This window comes from Lissotriton vulgaris, chromosome 11, assembly GCF_964263255.1.
Source record: "Lissotriton vulgaris chromosome 11, aLisVul1.2, whole genome shotgun sequence".
Taxonomy (NCBI): domain Eukaryota; kingdom Metazoa; phylum Chordata; class Amphibia; order Caudata; family Salamandridae; genus Lissotriton; species Lissotriton vulgaris.
The window spans coordinates 955,165,294-955,182,283 of record NC_141699.1 but is presented as its reverse complement, the minus strand read 5'-3'; the positions used below and the strand labels follow the sequence as shown (position 1 = coordinate 955,182,283).

Sequence of the window (16,990 nt, the reverse complement as noted above, 5' to 3'; positions counted from 1 at the left end):
GCTCATCCTCTCCCTCTCTAAGGAACCTGACATCACCAGACAAAATTTCCAGGAAGGAATGAAAGACATCGCATCCTGGATGAACAGCAGCTGCCTGAAGCTCAACTCTGAGAAAATGCAGCTCACACATGCCTTCAAAGCCATCCACAACACCGGACCCCAATACCTCAACGAAAGAATCTCCTTCTATTCCCCCAAAAGAAACCTACGCTTCACTGACCTACACTTGGCCGAAATCCCTCACATCCATGGAGCCAGGATGGGAGGCAGATCCTTCTCCTACATCTCAGCCAAGACCTGGAGCGAACTCCCCCTCAGCATCAGACGAATCCCCACACTACAAACATTCAGAAAGAGCCTCAAGACCTGACTCTTTGAATGACCGGAGCTGCCCGAAACCCCCTCCCCCCAGAGCCTTGCGGCCCTCATGGGTGAGTAGTGCGCTCTACAAATCTCTGATTGATTGATTAATTTCTCATTTATGCAATGCAGCGCAGCAAGTTCCCTTGCTGTGCCCCGTTTCATGAATAAATAGTAAATATACCTATCGATTACTATTTTTAATTATTTTTTTGCCCACCCCAAATGTATTCTTTAGATGCTATTCCTACTTTTTTCAAAAAATCTAGATTTGCTTGAATTTTTAGCTAATGTTGATGTGGACCTTTCATCTTTATTTCATACTTATTTTGTTCTTTGTGCAGTTACATATTATACCACACACATTTTCTCTGAGCATAGACTTGCTGCATTCGCTTAGCCACATTCACTGAGCCACCAAAGATGAGCCAAAGAAATGTAACAGAAACCATTTTACCTGTGTGGATTGAACTCAGGTGCATTGTCCAACATGCCAGTCACTCATAAAATGGGCCACATTAAATACCATTTGGCGCAATGCAGCAAGGCCACTTGCTACGCTGAGTTGCTTCAAATGGAGAGAGCTGTACAGCACCATATTTATTTTTTGAAGTTTTTATATAGCACAAACATGATCCTTGCAGGTATCAGAGTGCTTTACAAGTAAGGTAGGTAAACAAAAGGGACAATGTACAAAGTATTTCGACTTATGTTACAGCTGGTTGTTCTACTAGTCCGAAATAATGTTCAAATGAATTTCATCATGAGAAGAGATTTAGCTTATTTTTTGAAGGAGGCAGTTGATGGGTTGAGTCTGATTTCTGGGGGTGGTGCATTCCAAATCCTTGGTGCAATTCCAGAGACGGCGCGATTATATGTTTTCTTCTTGGCAAATCTTTGAGGCTTCAAAAGAAGGTTGTTGGAGATCCTGGAGGATCTGTTTCCACATGAAGGCTCCAGTTTCTGGGCCAGGTACCTCGGGGTGTTCTGATGTAGGGCTTTGTGTGTCATGCAAGCAACTTTTAGATGAATTCTTGATTCGAAGGGTAGCCAGTTAAGCGCTTTGAAGTTGGGGGAAATGTGGCAATGCTTTTTGGAGCCTGTGATGAGCCTGGCCGCTGAGTTGAGTGATGCTCTTAGCAGGGCAGTTGTCGATCTAGGGAGTCCACAGAGAGTTGCAGTACCATATTCTAGTCTGGGAATTACTAGTGCTTGGACTGCTAGTTTGAAGTCGTTTACTGGGAGGAAGGGTTTTAGTTTTCTCAGGGTGAGCATCTGAAAGTGTGCACCTTTTGCTGCGGCACTGATATGTTTTTGCATGTTTAGGTTACTGTCCAGAGTTACTCCCAGTGATTATGCTGAATCTATAATAAGAGGCTGGCAGTTGAGCGTTGTAAGATGTTTAAGCCATTCTTGTATGATGTTTGTTTGGTAAGGTGGGGCGATTAGTAAGAATTTGGTTTTGAGGGCATTTAATTTGAGGTGGTTTTCAGTCAACCAAGGCTGAGTTTTTTGTAGAGTCAGATTGAGAGCTTTGATGTCATCCAGAGAGTTTATCTTTAAATATAGTTGTGTGTCGTCTGCATACATGTGAAAGAGGATATTAGCTAAGTAGAGAATCTCAGTGAGTGGCTCCATGAATAGGATGAACAGTGTAGGTGAGAGGGAGGAGCCCTGTGGGACTCCTAATGTGACTGTAACGGTCCTGGACAGGGATTGGTTGACCTTGACACTTTGGGATCTATTTCAGAGCAAAGAGGTAAACTAATTTAGAACTGACTCTGATAGGCCCATTCTGTGTTGCAAGAGGTCTAGTAGATGATCATATTTGATGGTATCAAATGCCGAAGATAAGTCAAGTAGGATGAGTAGGCAGACTTCGTTCTGATCTAGGATTTTTAGTGCGTCGTCTATTATGTGGGTCATCGCCTACTCCGTACTATACCCTGTCCGGAACGTCAGATTGAAATTTATTGAGCAGGTGGAAGTTGGTGATGTGGTTGTCTAACTGGCAGAGAACACATTTTTCTAGGAGTGTAGCCAGAGTTGGGATGTTGGAAATTGGTGGGTAGTTGTTTAGGTCAGTGGGGTTCGCCGTCGTATTTTCTAGGGTGGGGGAAACTTTTCCCGAACTGAGAATATGAGGAATAACTCTAAGTAAGCATTGATGATCTTTGTCCAAAGTGGAAATAGCGCAGGTACGAGATCTTTGAGGTAGTTAGCTGGTAGGGGGTCAGAGAAGTGGATAGGTCTGTGAGGGAGTTTTTTTTAGGTTGCTCTTCCGTATTTTAGGTCTTGTAGGTTGTGCTGAGCATAGTTTAACTGATACCTTGATGGAGAAGGTGATGGAATGGTGATCAGACTAATCACAGGGGAGGATTGTGTTAAGCTGAATGGCCTCTGGGTTGGCAATCACTAAGTCAAGGGATTAGGCTTAGACATGTGTGGGGCCATTGCAGATTTGGTTGAGGTCAAGGTCCGAAAGGAATGTTTTGAGGCAATTTACTGCCAGGTCCTTAGGGTCATTCCAATGGAGATCGAAGACACCAAGGAATATTTGGGTATTTTGTTGACCAGTATGTGTGGTCACGATATCCATGAATTGCTCGATGAAGGTGAGGTTATCGTCTGGTGAGTGGTAAAATGTGTGCAGCAAACAAATTGTTTTGTTATTACCTGTGATATCTAAGCAAAGATATTCACATGAGGAAATATGCGGTGAGAGTGAGCTGCTCACTGAGAGGTTGTTCCAGTATATGCAGGCAATACCACCTCCTGGTCTAATAGGTCTATCTAGTCTGGTGATGTCATAATTGGGAGGGACCAGTATGTCTAGGATCGGTGTGGACGATTCATTTAGCCAAGTTTCGGTTAGGAATAGGAGGTCCGGTTTGTGAGAGAGTATAAAGTGGTATAGGGAATATTAAAACGAAACAACATTTTATCAACGGGACGCGGACAGAGAGAACTTTTACATTTTTTTACCTAGGGTTTCTTTTTTAATAGTAAGGGGAATTGGAATAAGCATATCACCCTGAGTAAGTTGAAATTTGTGAAAATCGTGGAGGCTATTTTTAGATTCTCCCAAAAGATTGGGAATAAACCTGTCCGGGAGATTCTTAAACTGTATGGAGCGAAGTGTATTACAGGGTGTTGTTATGGGGGGGCTCTATGGGGTCAGATTGAGACAGCTCCACTACAGATCCTTGAAAATAACTTCCTAAGACGCCTGCTAGCTGTCCCTGGTGCCACATCGTAGAATATTTTGCACAAGGGAAACAGGATCTCCGTATATAAACAATCTAATTTGTATGGCTGCATTAACACTGTGGCATCGTCTCTGGGTTAGGGATGAAACTCATTTTACGAGGGATATAATTTTAGATTGCATGTCCCAAGATGGTTGTAAAAATATTCCCTGGCTAAATTATATTGCTAGTCTTCTAGAGGATTGCAATTTAAACGTAAATGATTTTACCTCGGGAGATGTGCAATATATTAGTAAGGCTGAATTAAAAAAGAGCTTTCTAAACGTAAGGGCCGTCTGTAGAGAAGAGGCATCTAATTCCAAGAAATCAGTTATCTCTTATCTTGAGGGTCCTGTGGGCACGGGTTTACAACCATATCTTATTTTTGTTACCAATGTACAACATAGATTTTACCTAACCAGATTAAGATTGTGCACTCTACACTTTTTATTTGCATTTCCTAAAAGGGGTAAGTGGTGCTCCATCATGCCGAATTGTCCGTGTGATGGCAGGTCCAAACAAAGCACCTTTCACTTTTTATTGTTTTCTAGGTTTTATACAGAAAGTAGAAAACCATATCTCCGTCCAATTTTCAAAACGAATAGCCTGTTTTCCTATGAAATTGCTTTTAATTACCTTCGGCATCTGGATAATATTTTAGTATGTAAGGCAGTAATCTGTTATATAATGATGGCAATGAAACAAAGGACCACACTTGTTCATCTAGAAAGACTGAATTATGAAGTAACATAAGCTCAACTGTCTAGTTTGGTGCCCATTCAAATTAAGTGATTAATTGAAGTTCTCTGATGTTTTTAACCTTGATATGTTTTTTTTTATTAACTATAAATGGATTTTAGATTTTTTGTATTGCATGCTTTTGTGGACATTTTGTATGATCCGAACAAAGCTTGTTTGACTGAATGACTAAGTCAACAATGTCAGCTACGTGTGCTGAGGCTGATGTACAGTTTAGTAGCATGCATTTGATACAAGGCTTGGAGGTTGTTGGAGGTTCCAGTGTTAATGGAACTTGCATAAGATTCTCCAGGGTTATACCTCTGGAGTCGTGATTAGGAGCTCTGTGTGTACTGAGTTGAGTTTCGATTAGGGTGGGTTGCTTCTGCTTGTTCAGGTCTACTGTGGACTGGCTAGGTGGGGGATCGTAGGAGAGGAGTAGGGAGTGTATATCTTTAGCGGATAGAGTATTCTTCCTGTGGATTGGACTGGTTGTGGAATTGCAGTAAGGAAATGTTCTCCATATTGGGGGCGGTTGACTAGGGGATAGTAGTTGCAACTGGTGCTGGGGTGTGGGGCTGTTGCTGTGTGGGATCCTGCTCTTATTAACCGCATGTCGTCTGATCTTGGGTTGCTGTCTGATCAGGTTCCGTAGCTTATGGAGGTCATCTTTGATATATTGTAGTGAAAGTAGGATTTCGTCAAGCCTAGGGTCTGGTGTGGGAGTGGTGTTAATAATGTGGTCTAGGAGTAGGGGGGTGGAAGAGTTTGGGATGTGGATTGGAGGGTAGCAGTGGTCTGCATTTGCGTAGTGAGAACTACAAGTCTGACTGTCCGGAGATGTGGAAGTATACAAAGGGGGGAAGTAAACAAAGGGGGGAGATATGTATCAGAGGGGGTGTGCATCAAGGTTATGGGCATGTGAGGGTTCCTAGTGTTCGGGGGACTATTGTAATGGAAGTTACTTGTTTGGATCCTGAGCACTCCATTCTGCTAATGAGGCTAAAATGATGGGGAAGGGGACTACTGAATTATTTCAGTGACTGCTTGGGAATAGCCCATTCCTATGGGCACTGAGGCCAGTTTAAGATGGCCACCTGATTTGCAGAAGAAATATGGTACTGATCAACTCCCTCCTTTTGCTGGTGCACTCTGTGCTGCCTAGCACCAATGCAAGCACCCATGCGCCATGCTGCAAGGGTGCCTGAGTAATGGGCAGGATTGTTTTTCTGCAGGAAGGGGTAGCTTCCTGCACACAAAAGTTCCTTGTAAGTCAATTTCCTCTTTCTATGTGTGATGCAGAGGAAATAACAAGGAGAAATAAAAATATTTTTCCTTGTTTTGCCTCACTGGTGTGGCATTTTGATCCATTTCCAGAATTTCTAGCTTAGTAAATCTCGGAGTGAGACAAAATCCATTGGTGGATGCAGGGAAATGCCCAAGATCCATCCATGGTCAACCTCCAAGCCACAGTGTGATAAAATGCAGATCAACGGGCTGCGTTGCGTTACATTTTCTTTACAAAGCCATGTAAGGGGACGCAAGTCGGCTCTTACGTGGGTTAGTAAGTGCCAACTATCATTTTGCATCCAGGCTGAGCCAAAAAATGTGGTGCTGCCATGAAGCAAATGTTAGTAAACCTGGGCAATATATAGCAGTTATGCAAGTAATTGATGTTTGCTGACAATTTAAAGTCTTGCACTGTTGATCACCTGTAATTGTTTAGATTTTTTTTTAAATAAAAATGTGCCTTATACTAGACTTTGTATAAGTTTCATTTAAAGAATATTTCAGTGTCTGTGTGTGGTGTATTTTATTAAACTCAAATCAACAGTTTAAATAAAAAGACTCCTATTTGACACATCTTAATATTTGAAAAACGTGTTCACAACATTGAATCCATAAATAAGTAAAAAATGCTATAGCAATACGGTGTGCAGTACCTACCAGAAGCCAAGAGTTGTTCAAGTTGTCTCATTGGCTGTATCACTGATTCGTCCGTGAATTCAGAGTCTGCAGTATAGTACTCGGTAAGAGCCTTCTCAGCATCAAAATATTTCTGGTAGATAGATGTCCATGTTAAGCCCGGCTCCATGTTCTGACTATAGACTTGTTGGTGGACCGTGACTCTGAATTCCACGCCGCCAGTGCTATGCATTGTGAGCATTTTTGCCCCGTTATATTCCACAGGTGCAGTTTGCTTACGTACCCACGTTCTGCTTTCTTGTTTGCTTTGTGCTCTTTGAAGATTGCGCTGTCTGTTTGTGTCTAGTCTGTGTGAGCTGAAATGATAATTTCGACCCCTACATAATGATGTTTTGCTCCCTTGGGCACTGTATTGTAGTAAACATCTTGCTGGGTGCGGCGCAAAGTAAGGGATGAATCTAATTATAGGAACATGGTAAATACAAACAAGGCACTCCTTAACCCCTTCACTGCGGAGGCTATTCCGCCGCAGTGCTAAGGGGGCGGGGCGGCCGCGCGGCGGCCGCATGCTGGTGACGGAACCACTCCGTCACCAGCGTCGGTTGAGCTGTGCTTGTGACGGAGCGGTTCCGTCATGGCCTGCCCCACTCAATTGAACGTCCAGCGCAGGCGCGAAATTCGCGCCGCGCAGGCGCGCCGATCGGGCCATGACGGAACCACTCCGTCATCAGCACAGCCCAACCGTAGCTGATGACGGAGCGGTTCCATCATCAGCATCCAAGGGGTTAAAGCGTATTCTGGGCCCTTCAGAACAAAAGCCACAAAAGCAAAATTAGCTGCCTTTCTGTACTAGCCACATGTGAAGTCCGGAGTGTAGTCGTCAAAAGTGGAGCAGGTGCAATGGCACCGGAGAAAAGGGGTGTGAGGAGACCATTGAATCCCAAGTGTAGCTTTTTTGACCAAATAAAGGAATGGGGTGGGGATATTTTGGTCCGTGCACTAGGGCCTGTGGCATCTTAATATGCCACCGTGTGAGGGTTTGATTATCCGTCAAAAGCTTGGATTATTGTCGCACTCCATCAAATGAGTGCTGCTTAGATTTTGTAACCCTTCCTCTCTATCGCTTCTTTTGTTGAAGTGTGGATGATGTATATATTTCACAGTTCATTTTATATGTCACAATTGCAGGATCATTAATCCAACGTTTCACGTCCAAATGCAATATGCACAACGTGGTTATTTTTTAGGTGCTGTACATCATCACATTTTGCTGAAATTCAATTCCTCAATCCCATCTTGTTCAATATGGAGCTCTTTGGAGGAGTGCAAAGGTGCTAGTTTGCAGTACATGTGTCCAGATTCAGGTTTGAACCTGGAAACTCATGTTGATGCACTGGGGTCAGGTGAGCTTGCAGCAGTGAACTTATCAGGTCCACCAGATAAGTTACACTTCTCTGATTGCTGAAAAATGGTCAGAAATACAAAAGGTTATGTAGTTAATAGTGATGGTTGATTTTGGAGGTTAATGGGGTGACCATAACCCATCAAAGACCAACCTATTCTCACTCTCTTAACGCCAGCAGAGTTTTGACCACCAAAGTTAGAGTTCCCCATGTTCTTCATGGGGTTCGCAGTGACAGATGTCCATATACTGGTACAGCAGACGCCCCTTTTACAGAGCAGAATGCTGTGTTGGTGCAGTCTACTCGGAATTTCTTTTTTTTACATGAAGTTTGTTTCTAAAAAGCAACACATTTGTCTTTGAAATCAAGTGAACTTTTCATCTGAGCATCTCAGGGACATTTTGTTAATTTCAAGTGCAGGGCTGTTGTGCATCTTCTGGAGGGCCTAGCAGGAACAATCAGAGGCAGACACCAAGGTATAAATGGGGGAGGGGCCTCTGCCACAATGTCTTGATGCCTCTTTGGCTGATTAGCTACTGGATCAATATTTTTTTCAATTAAATAAATCCAGTGACTCATCCTTTTATAAGTAGGAGTTTGACTGAGTGGGAGAATAGTTAATTTCAGGCATTTCTCCGATTAATCCAATCTCTAAATAACCACGTTTCAACATTCTTGGAAGACAAATCCGTCAAACACACTCATTTTGACATTAATACAAATCTTTGTCTGTAACTCTTTCTTTTTCTGTGCACCTTCTAGTTATTTGCTCTTTCACTAGGTTAATTCTAGGATTTGCATACGTTGTATACAATGGTAAGGCACCTACAAGTATCTCATATCCTATTTCTCCATTTGGTTAAATAAAGGTAAAAAGAACAAGATAATTGAAGGATTGTTTGAATTAATCCCAGCCACTAGAGTCTCTCTGAGCCACATTCCATGCCATTGTTTTTCACCCACTGTGCCATTCTAGACAGATACCCGTCTCATGCATATTAGTCTTGTTTCTGCTCAGCAGGAACAGACCAGCCCAAACTCCCAGGCCAGATCACCTCTAGATGGGAGCACACGCATCCCCAGACAGGTTTCAACCTACTTAGGTCTCATCAGTGAGGTATAGCTTGAGTACTATGGCACTGTGAGCATGGCACCCACATTGAGGCATACTTGTCACTGTTAGGGCATCTACTTTACAAACAACATGGTAATAGAAGAAATGGTTTACTTAAAAAATTACAAAAATATAAAAGAACAAAATTACTGATGCCTTGTCAATGCAAATGTCATTGACTACTATGGGAACCTTCAAAACCTTTAAATGGATGAAAAACATTATATAAAAGAAATTAGTAATATGTAATAATCTTTATTGCATGATTTAAAAAGAAACCTTTGCAAGGTACAAGAGATGAAATTTTGACACGTATTAAATTGATAAAAATATAACACTTATTAGGTTTGGTAAAAATAAAACCCTGGTTTCAGTGTTAAAAAGCACCCGGTCCCCCACATTTCTGAACTCTCTTGTTGGTGCGCTGCATTGCAGGTGCCATTGATGATTATCCGTTCAAGGCAATTGTGTCCAAGGTTGTGTTTTAAGACCCAAATGTGTCCAGCCTGTGCGCCCATGCCTTTTTTGTGTAAGTTATGCTTTGACAATTCTGCCAGATTTTCGTGTATCAGGGTGCCCGCAAGGCAAAATTTCCCGTTATTAAGGAGGTCAGTGGATCTGCTCCTCTAGCTGAGGTAGGGGTCAACATCTCCCCTCCCATAGTTTTTTTACTGCGCAGTCCATAAACCTCACTAGTGCGCAGTTTAAGTGTGTATTCCGTGGGTCGAAGCAGGCCAATACTGCAGATCTGCATGTTCTAACTTCCTTGTTGATCCAGGTCCTCCATAGGAGGGTCCTTCTTTCTTTCAGGAGGCTTGGACACAGACACAGAACATGAAATATGTCTTCCCTATAGTTGCCACAAAATCGACATGGCTCCAAAGCTTGTTCTCTTTTCCATTTGGGAAGATGGCAGGACAGGTTGATCACCCCCAATCTTTGTTTTAAAAAACATAGTTTAGTGTGTGCATTGAAAGTGCAAGTTAAGGAGCTCTGAGGTGTCACCTGATTGTATGAAGTGAGGGTCATCCAACCATGGCTTCTTCTTGCAAGATTCGCCTTGTCTTCCATTGAGGAGAGCTTTTTTGTGCTTATTTTTGGTAGCCTTTTGAACTAGTTTTGGCTAACGTGTAGGTCCCAAACATTGCCCAGACCTAGGGTTTTTAGCCCGCTTGACAGATAGCGATGCCCTGCTTGCCATTGTTTTGTATTCAGATTGGACCATAGGTGTTCTGCTAAACTGCCTTATTTTGATAACCTCAGCTTGTGGCAGCACATTAAGAAATTTTTCATTCTGCCCAGTGATTGTTTACAGATGCCCAGTTCCAGCCTGATTTGTGCTGGTGACGTGAGAGATGGTAGCTGGAAGACTGTTCTAATTTCTTTTGCTATGATTGTGTCTAATTGGCCGCTGTCCAATCCTTTTAGTACCTCACTTCCATATGTTAGGGTTGGGATGACTTTTGCAAGTGCCACCTGAAGTGTAGGAGCGAATGTTGGGGCGAGTAATTTCTTGTGGATGGAACTGAGAGCAAATGCTAATGCTGTTCCTTTCTGTTTTTGCTCTCCCAGGTGGCTTTTGTATCTTCTGTTGTTGTTGAAGAAGACTCCTAAATATTTGTGGCATTTGGATTCTATAATGCTTTCCGACTTTAGGATCTATGCCAGCTTTTAAGGCCTTCCCGGGCGAACCACCAAGATTTTTGTTTTCTTGTTGTTTATCTGGAGCTCGTTCTTATTTGAGTATGCAGCAGTTGCGTCCATAAGCCTTTGTAAGCATATCTTTGTGCTACTTAGGAGAACCAAGTTGTTGGCATATAATAGATTTGACAGCTGTAAGCTGGCTAGTTTAGGAGCATGAGAGTTGACTGTGTTTAGTGCTTCCGGTAGATCTGATAAAAATAGATTAAAAAGTGTAGGGGCCAAGATGCATCCTTGTTTGAGTACTTTTGTTGTAAAAATTGGTTGTGATAGTCTGGAACCGTCGCAAATCTTAATCCTGGCCCATGTGTCCTTGTGCAGTAGCTGTAGGGCTCTTAGTAAACTATTCGGGATGTTCAGTGCGAAAAGCTTCTGCTATAGCTTGGCCCTATTGACTTTATCAAATACGGAACTATAGTCTATGAATCCCATGTAAAACGGTCTGGTACTAAACATCGTCTGATCTATCAGACACAAGAAAGTCATAAGGTTAACTGCAGTGACAGTTCCTCTGGGTAAACCAGTATTGTTTGGAGGAATTATTGAGTGTTCCTCTTCCCAATCCCGCAATGAATTCAGCAAAATCCCTGCAAAGTACTTCGCTTCATTATCGATAAGAGCGACTAACCGATATTTGCCTGGGGATTTTTTGTCCCCTCCTTTGAAGATTGGAACAAGAATCGATCCTCACCAAGAGGGTGGAATGTTATTCTTTGCTAAAATGGAAGGGAAAAGAGGAGCTAGTTTGAAGAAATCAATAAAAAGAAACCAGTCACATAAAATAAATTAAACAAACAATTAAAAAGAGAAGAAAAAACAAAATAAGCAACCATTGACACTAGGCAAGGGAGAAACAGACATCCATTTCAGAATATTATAGTCCTCTACATGCAAACATCATACATTGCGCCTGTTGTTCACCATATTCTTCATGTACAAACAAAAACCTTTTTCTATGGGCCCAAAGATATTTCGATAAAGGAACTCTGACTTCTATTAAATATTTCTAAACTGTCTAAACCACAGTTATCACACTAACAAAGACCAGTGAACAATGTAGTTCAGCACCTTCAAGAAACATTGCTTACTTCAGAACTGAAATATATGAATAACATTTAAGAAACATAGAACAAAACACATTGTAACCCCAAGAATTGATGCTATAATGATGACATAAGAGATGAACGAGATATTTTTGTGCCATAAATGATAGCTGGCAAATATCAGTGACTAGATGTTTGAACATGAACTATAACTCAATTTCTAAATGTGTTTTTTTCTGTGGCTATATACATATACAGGGTCACTGAAAAAGACAAAGTTTAAAGTGACATTATTCTTAGGTGATGAAATGAAATGAGAACTAACGTTTAAAAATAAAAACCACTGAAATTCGCCAGTTATAGATTAGAGAGCTAAACCTAAATTGTGCCCCATTACACTGTGATTATTATACAAAACAAGAGCAACCCATATGTCCTTGCGAACTGGGTATTGCTAATATGTAGAAACAGTGTTCACAAGGAACTCATTTCATTAGTGAATAAATTAAGATTTCAGCAAGTAGTAATATATCTTGCGCGATTAAAGCAAAGAGCAGAAAAATATATAGTAGAACCTTAATTCAATTTAGGTTTATCAACGTTATAGCCCAAGATATATAGAACCCCAAAGAGCATGAATAATTGCATTACTCACTTCAGCCAAAGTGGGTGTATTTTATTTCATAGAACAATTTCTCATGTAAAAATATTTTAGTGTGTAATTACACTATGTATATTTAAACAGATGGAAGTAGTTTTGTGAACCCCAGTGTAGTGACCATAACCAAACAATGCAATACATATAGTGCTATTAAGAGACAAAAAATGGTTATTGGTATCTAAAAGAGGAGCCCTTTTAATGATGCAGTCAGTTCTTCATAGGCAACTTTATAGTTTAGCTGGGGCTATCTCTTTAAAGTAGCCAACAACGTTTCAACCCTCTCGTGGTATGGGCTCTCTTCAGGACAGGAATTCTGGGGACTGAGGAGAAATAGATTTAGTGCCATTTGAGCATTTTATTTCTGTGGGCTTAGGGATAAAAAATGGGCAAAATGCTTACAGAGCAACACTTAGGGCGTGCCCAGGATGCAGGAATCTTCCTAATTTAATTCAGGATCTTTCTTGTAGTTCAGGGTGTCTAGTTCCTTTTAATGACATTGAAGGGATGTATTAACAATGAGATAGTGTGAGGTAAACACAAGTGAATAGGTGTTTTTTAGGGGATTGCTTACCCTTATCATGATAGAGCCACACCAGGCTTCTGGTTTTATTCATCACGGTAACCACCGTATACATTAGGGCCTATTGATGAAAGATGGATTCATCTCAGAGGCTTGGTAATTGTCCAAGGAGCAGTATGTTAATGAGGGGTCACATGCTTAATGCCTTACTCACCAATTCCTTGCTTTGAGTGATAGAGCCACACCGTGCTTTTGGTTTTATTCACGGTAATCACCGGTTATTGTAGGCCCTATTGATAAAAAATAGGATTAGTCTGGCAGGCTCGGTATTAGTCCAAAGAGGAGGAAATGATTGCTAAACGGGGCCATATGGTTAATGTACTACTCACCATTACACTGTGAGCCTGATTCATAAAAGTAAATGTTTGGTCTAAACTTAGACCAAAAGTCTAAGTTTAAGACTTTGGGAATTCACAAAGGGCATTTATGGGTACTATCTTTATGTCCACACTCGGGACATATCTCCGCCTAGGCTGCGGACATAAAGATAGTACTCATAAATACCCTTTGTGAGTTTCCAAAGTCGTAAACTTAGACTTTTGGCCTAGGTTTAGACCAAACATCTTAGTTTACCTTTGTGAATCGGGCCCACTATTTGTGACCTCACATATTACACTACTGATGACATGTTAAATGACTTTACTGATAACATTTCAAATTACATCATCCTTTATTCTGCTATTCACATTAAACCAAAACAACTAGCATAATTTTTAAAAAGATAGTTGTTAATAAATGGCTTACAGTCTTACACATCATTGAGGTATATTATGCATGCATATGCATGCATAGAAAGAAAATAGAGTACGCCCCAGATGAATGTTATCTTCACTGTTCTGATGAGAATCAAACTGCCCAGAATTGTAGCTACTATCTGTCTGCTGCACTGTTGCGACTTACCCAACATCAGCAATGCATAGTCTCCCATGCAGGCACTCCATAAGCTGAAAAAGTATGCCCCATCTGAGTTGCAGTCCACAGCGGGATTTAAAGATCTACTGTAGAAGTAAAGAACTCCAGGTTTTAAGGATCAACACTAGTATTCTAAGTTCACTTAAAGATTCAAGGAGTATGTTCATCTGTATGGCTTTCCTCTCTGTTGAAGAGAGGAATCCCCAGGTTCTGTCCTGCTCTTCATCTCTGTTACTCTGCTTGGGTTCTTCTCTTCAACTGTGCTCCTGACTCCTCATGTGAGACAATTTTCAAACTGAACACAGGGTTAATCTTCTCAAATGTTTTCTGCCTGTGGGAAATCTCAGAACTTCTTCTACAGTGTTGCTTCAAAGAACTTCCTTGCATCCTTGAAACTCTTCAAACAATTCCCCTGCATCCTTGGAACTCTTTGACCTCTTCCAGGGCTGTATTTAGAGGCCTAATGTTAGTGATTAGCTAAGGAGAGTTAGATTTATTTATTTGTATTCTGAAACTACTGTTTGGATTCTTTAACTGCCACTTGCACTGATGAATTGGTATGCTGTATCATCCTGTGGAGGGTGGATAAGTTGTGCTGTAACAACTTTCTCTTAGGCATTCCCAGTTTTACTTACAAATCCTGTGTGAATTTTTGTTTGTGTTTGGTGCCTTAAGTTGTTGAGCTTTGACAATTGTGCCTAGAGCATTGGAAAAGGACTAGTCTTACAACAATTCCCTTGGCTCTGGCAAGATAAAAGTACTGTGCTATTGATATTTCATTTTTATATAATGCACATGTTGCTAGGGTGATTCTTGGGAATTACTTTCAGTGTCAGTAGAGCTCTACCATCCATGTGAAATCAACGTTAATGAAAAAAACTCTGTGAATAGATATTGAAGTAAGAACAAAGAGTAACAGTAGTCTTATTTACTGTTTAGAATACAAGAACCTTAAGCCATGAGAGACTGCAGGACATCTGAGAGAGGGTCCATTGAGAAGATTAGCTATTGCTCAACTACCCGATCCCATTTTTGTCTGCCTTCTCTGACATCCCTATCCCAATTTCCCACTATTTGCTGACAGTATTTATTAAAGTCTTCAGCACTGTTGACATGGAAAGAGACTGGCGGGTTCCATGTTGTTCCTACAGCAATATTCAGGTCTAAGGTTTATTGGTAATTTAACTTTGACTGCAATCTACAATCACTTTACTCAGGGTAACAACTCTCCTAATAGTCATTAGGTGTCTTCAATTAGATTTTCCCACACAGCACACTTAACTCTGTGCATTCTGGCTTCGGTTAACTACCTTTTTGTAGTGGGGTAATGAATATTGAAGATAAGGACCAGGTAAGTTTCAAATTGTAGTTTATTCCAGTAACAAAGGGAGGCACATGCCCCACATGTCCTGTCTCCACGGTGTCTAGTGTGTAGCTTTCCAAGTCATAGTTGGACACCATGGAGAAGGAACATTGAGTGTGAGTTAAGTTAAACATTAACCCATGTGAAAGTAAACATGGTTCAACACTACTTACAGCCATAATACAATGTATCCAAAACATAGACAAAGGACTGACAGTATCCAAGCCCACCACTACATCATCTTAGACCTTATAAAAAACAAATTAAGCAATGGCTCACATAAAAATTGGAAACAAATGAAAATCCGTACTCTTTACAGGCATTGCTACTCTGTGAGAACATTAGTGCATACTATGGGGAGAAGTGTGGCTCAGGGGTTAGAGGCGGCAGACCCGGAAGCTGAGATCGGCCCTGGACAAGGGTTCAATTCCCTGCCTCGACGGGGCTTGAGCTCAATAATCCCACGGACTCGATAATTCTCGCTCCGGTGCCTACTTGACTCACGGGTTCACACTCTGCGACTCTGGGCAATAGCTTGCTTAATCTCCACAACGGCCCCTCGCGGCGGGATGCCTGGCTTTCACCTTGTGGATAACCTGCCGGGGTTATCTCACAGGGGAATACCAGGACGGGTTCCCTAAGCAAGCGCTTAGATGCCTGCGATGTGGGTAGTTTGCGCTATATAAATACTTGTACATTTACATTTGTACATTTACAAAAATGCTTACACTTTACCGGCATAGATACATTGCGGGAAGAAGCTCCAACAGTAATAGGAGGTTTTGTCATATTGGTACATTAAGCAGGACTGTGGTCTACATAATCATCAGAAATCCCTGCTGTACTCTCCTCAGTAATATTTGAATCTGTACCTAAATCTGAAGTGTTGGACAGAGTGGACATAGGAGACCTGCCTCCAGGTGAAAGATAAACCCCACCTGCCACCTGGATGATTTGAAGATTTCCAAAGAAAACCAATCATGAGAATCTTCACCAGTTTTGTGTATGATGATTTGTTTAGCTTTTGCTTGACCAACCTCTACCATTAGGCATAATTGAGTCACATGAATACTTGACAACATGGACTGAGTCCGAGACTTTTGACTCATCCTTTTTCACTCTGATGGGTTGCTTGATCAACACCCAATCACCAATATTGAGATCCACATTTTTCACACCATGCACTGTGTCATAATAGTTTTTATGCACAGATTAAACTGCAACAACTCTCTCTTTGACCATGCTATTATTTTTCCATTGACGATTTTCTACTTTTGTCATGAAGTTATTAACCCAGTCAGGGCGTAGGTCAGATCTTGGTTGTCTTTTCCTTAGAAGACAAAAAAGCAAAACCACCATGGTTGAATGTGGAGTGAGATGATAAGCCCACACCTTTTTTGAAAAGAAACTCTTTTAATGAAAGTCTCCTAGCAAATGCAGACTGTATACCTTCCTTTAGGAACCTGTTCATCCACTCCACTAGACAATTCAAAGTTGGCGAGTGCAAAGCCACTGTCAAATGTTTGACGCAAAACTTTTGGACAAACTCCTTCATTTGTGAGGATGCAAAATGTGTACTGCTGTCATTAACTATTTCCTTTGGAGATCCTTCTATATCAAAAACCTCTTTCAAAAATGTTATGACCGTGGCAGTAGTTGTTGCACTCACTTATTTGGAATATACCCATTTGGAGAAATAGTCCACTAGAACTAGTAGGGATCTTTTGTCAGAAGGTAATTGTTTGAAAGGTCCTGCAAAGTCCAAAGAAACCTTGTAGCACACATCACTAAGAAGAGGGACTATGTGTAAGGGAGTTGTGTGTATGATCCAATGTTTAACTGAAGGTAAACATGTATTCCACCCTGAAAACAAACTCACAATTTGGATATCTAATGAGGGCCACCCAAAAAATGGCTTAAAGTTTTTACAAGCAGCTCCTA

The 16,990-nt window shown here is 41.2% G+C and overlaps 1 protein-coding gene across 2 annotated transcripts in view; it reads right to left on the bottom strand.

Moving 5' to 3' along the window:
• Positions 1-12,915, bottom strand: part of LOC147683744 (nicotinamide N-methyltransferase-like) — a 32,168-nt gene extending 19,253 nt beyond the window's left edge. Inside the window, exon 1 of one of the 2 annotated variants that reach the window (XM_086944903.1) lies at positions 12,766-12,915. In XM_086944903.1, the coding sequence (XP_086801029.1) occupies positions 12,766-12,829 (64 nt within the window). In that variant the 5' untranslated portion in view covers positions 12,830-12,915. Of the gene's footprint in view, positions 1-6,293; positions 6,514-12,765 lie in introns of those variants that run through there. The other variant, XM_086944902.1, reaches the window with a different exon arrangement.
• Between the last annotated feature and the right edge of the window lie 4,075 nt (positions 12,916-16,990).